The sequence below is a fragment of the Oncorhynchus mykiss genome, chromosome 17, assembly GCF_057628025.1.
Source record: "Oncorhynchus mykiss isolate SJ-2025 chromosome 17, ASM5762802v1, whole genome shotgun sequence".
Classification (NCBI taxonomy): Eukaryota; Metazoa; Chordata; class Actinopteri; order Salmoniformes; family Salmonidae; genus Oncorhynchus; species Oncorhynchus mykiss.
Genome location: NC_143038.1, coordinates 51,604,798 through 51,607,934, shown reverse-complemented (window position 1 = coordinate 51,607,934; position 3,137 = coordinate 51,604,798). Strand labels below are relative to the sequence as shown.

The following is a 3,137-nucleotide window of genomic DNA, read 5'->3' as shown; positions in this document are numbered from 1 at the left end:
TGCATATCCTTGCTTTGGGGCCTGAGTTACAGGCAGTTAGATTTGGGTATGTCATTTTTGGCAAAATTTAAACAAAGGGGTGGATCCTTAAGAGGTTTTAAAGGGATGCATAGCTGACACACCTGATTAAACTAATGGGATTCTAAATCGAAGATTGCGTTTAGTGGAATTTTTGAGTCAGGTGTGCTAGCTTGGGATGGGACAAGAAGACCATAGCTTCCCAACCCTGTCCTACAGGTTAGATATAAGGAGCAGAATCCTGAGGGGTGCTGATTAAAATCCCAGCACTGGCAACAGTGGGAGATGTACTAGCAACCAGAGGGTTGCTGGCTTCTATTGCTGTTGTGAAATCTACTACTGTCTACGAAGCTATGCACCAATAATGAATACATTTTTAGGTAGTGAAGCAAAAGTACAGTGACAATAGACTGTCGGATGTAAGTTGTGCACTGGGGGCAGGAGTTAGCCCTTGGGGTGTACTATCGTCCTCACAATGGACGTGTTGGGGAAAAGACACAAATGCCAAGTTTCAACCAAAAGTGGATGAAGTATTATTCTGTGTTGTGCCAATGTCTGCTTGTTTATCAAATATATGCTCTATTCAAGGTTCACTCTCAATAAATATGTGGGGAAAGACACACATTTCAGGTTTCATCCAACTGTGGGTGAAGTATTGTTCTCTGTGTTGTTCCAATTTCAGTCAGTTTATCAAATGTTGTATTCAAGATTTGCCGGCCAGTTACAGTTGGTAGACCACTCACTCAAACAACAATATGTGTTTTACAATGCTTTTTTATTAAACATGAGGCATTCATAAACATACAAAAGAATACAAAACTCCAAAGACTTGTGTCAATGAAAACAAAAAGAACATGAAATAAGTACAAAGCCTTGTAAGATAGAACTGTAACAAACCCAAAACCCCCATAATAAAAGTCAATTGATAAAGAGAAAAACAGTCAAATAAGTGCTAAATATGCTCCAAGGTAACAGTTTCTAGAAAATGAGCCTCCATCAAATAATCCGTCTTTGAATTTTTGAGCCAATTATGTTTTTGGCCATCTGAAGATGGCAATTTTAAACATGAGATCAAAATTGTTGTCACGATATGCAGAATGAGAATTGTGAGTGGCTTGTCTTCTGATGGCGGTCAGGTTGACATTTTGACTAACAGCCTGTGCAGGCAGCAAAGGCACAGATCTCACAGATGTCCATAGGCACAGCAGCTGGAAGAAAGAAGAGAAAGGTACAGTGTTAAAACACGTTCCATAATCACTCAATCAATCAAACTACAACTGCATATTGTAGAGACCAACTAGATGTACACAAGAGAGACATGTTCTATATACAATTCTGATCAATGACTCCATCAGCAAATTATTACGGTCTTATCACAGTCTGGTCCGATCCACCAAGTTGGACTGTAGTGGATATTATGCTATAGAGTGGTCTTTTCTTACCTAGTCTTGAGAGGGACATACTTGCCCCTCTCTTCATGCAAAGGGTCATGAACTCCTGTGGCAGGGAAGGGTTAGCACAGACAGAATCAAAGCTGGTGCTGGTTAGACGAGGATTCTGCATCCTGTTTACATTGCTGCCCTCTGCTGTCAGTTCTTGGAGCTTCTTCACTGATTCCAGTGAGAAATAAAAGTCTCCCTCCTACAGAGAAGAGATGAGAGGACATAGACACAGTTTAGACAAAGCACCATATCTGTGGGTCATATTGGGGTCCCAGCCAATCATTGCAATGCTTTACACATTCTGAATGTGAGGAGGATGCCCATAGACTTGCAATGCTGGCTTGCACCAAGTATATGCCTTGTTGCTAAAAGAAAATGCTACACAGAATTTTGTCTGTTACAGCTACATACCGAGGGTTAACAAAACATTATTTCATTAGATTACTATTGACCATTTTGACATATCTGCAGTCAATAGTCATCATATTATAGTACATTATAGTAAGGTAAACCTTGCTCTAAGAGGAGCCCTTACCTGTACTTTGACAGCTTGGGCTTCAGACACCAGACAGAGAGTCAGGACCATGAGAGCAATGGAGAGAATGGTCTTCATCTTGTCTTTTGAGAGGTTTGCTTTGAGCCTTTAGTCTTGCTGTTGTTGGTGTGTTTGGAAGATTGCTCACCTCAGTTTCTGCTCTCCGTTCATCTCCCTCCTTCCTTTTAAAGGGTTGACTCTCAACTCAGTTCAGTCATGCAGGCCTAGGATTGGCCGAGCTGCAAACGGGAGAAACATATTTCTCACGGGTTAATGAGTAGTGATGGTGGATTTTACAATGTCATAAAGGCGGATTCATAAATCCTCTCTGACCTCATCCCAAGTCTGATGTTTTTATGGACACACTTGATGGTATGTCTTCTACAGTCGGTCACACACCTCCACTTACCACGTTGGTTAACAAGGAATCCCTGTTTACTGTCACACAAACTATCTTTATGTAAACTATCCACAATCTTTCTGCCAAATTAAAGCTCATCTACCCCCTACATTTTTTTAAATTAATAATAATAATAAAAAAATAACCAGTCAAAAGTTTGGGAACACCTACTCAGTCCAGGATTGTTATTTACTGTTGCTATTTCCTACATTGTAGAATAATAGTGAAGACATCAAAACTATGAAATAACACACATTAAATCATAGTTACAAAAAAAGTGTGAAACAAATATATTTGAGATTCTTCAAAGTAGCCACCATTTGCCTTGATGACACCTTTCCACACGCTTGGCATTCTCTCAACCAGCTTCATGAGGTAGTCACCTGGAATGCATTTCAATTAACAGGTGTGCCTTGTTAACAGTTCATTTGTGCGTTTGCGCCAATCAGTTGTGTTGTGACAAGGTGGGTGGTATACAGAAGACAGCCCTATTTGGTAAAATACCAAGCATATTATGGCAAGAACAGCTCAAATAAGAAAAGAGAAATGAAAGTCCATCATTACTTTAAGACATGGTCAGTCAATCTGGGAAATTTCAAGAACTTTGAAAGTGTAGTTGTAAAAACCATCAAGAGCTATGATGAAACTGGCTCTCATGAGGACCGCCACAGGAAAGGAAGACGCAGAGGATAAGTTCATTAGAGTTACCAGCCTCAGAAATTGAAAACCAAAAAAATGCTTC

The 3,137-nt window shown here is 40.0% G+C and overlaps 1 protein-coding gene across 1 annotated transcript; it reads right to left on the bottom strand.

The window, feature by feature from the left end:
• Positions 1–774: 774 nt before the first annotated feature.
• Positions 775–2,260, bottom strand: si:ch211-220m17.5 (guanylin family protein). The gene is made up of 3 exons (XM_021570506.3): positions 1,996–2,260; positions 1,461–1,659; positions 775–1,226 (listed from the first exon to the last, which is right to left on the bottom strand). Exons 1-3 carry the CDS (start codon positions 2,071–2,073, stop codon positions 1,168–1,170), a joined length of 336 nt encoding a protein of 111 aa, XP_021426181.2. The 5' UTR covers positions 2,074–2,260; the 3' UTR covers positions 775–1,167.
• Between the last annotated feature and the right edge of the window lie 877 nt (positions 2,261–3,137).

Coding starts and splice junctions, on each gene's coding strand:
- si:ch211-220m17.5 (XM_021570506.3), bottom strand. CDS start 2,073: ATGAAGACCATTCTCTCCATTGCTCTCATGGTCCTGACTCTCTGTCTG. Junction 1,660..1,995: donor CCCAAGCTGTCAAAGTACAG/GTAAGGGCTCCT, acceptor TCTTCTCTGTAG/GAGGGAGACTTTTATTTCTC. Junction 1,227..1,460: donor TATGTCCCTCTCAAGACTAG/GTAAGAAAAGAC, acceptor TCTTTCTTCCAG/CTGCTGTGCCTATGGACATC.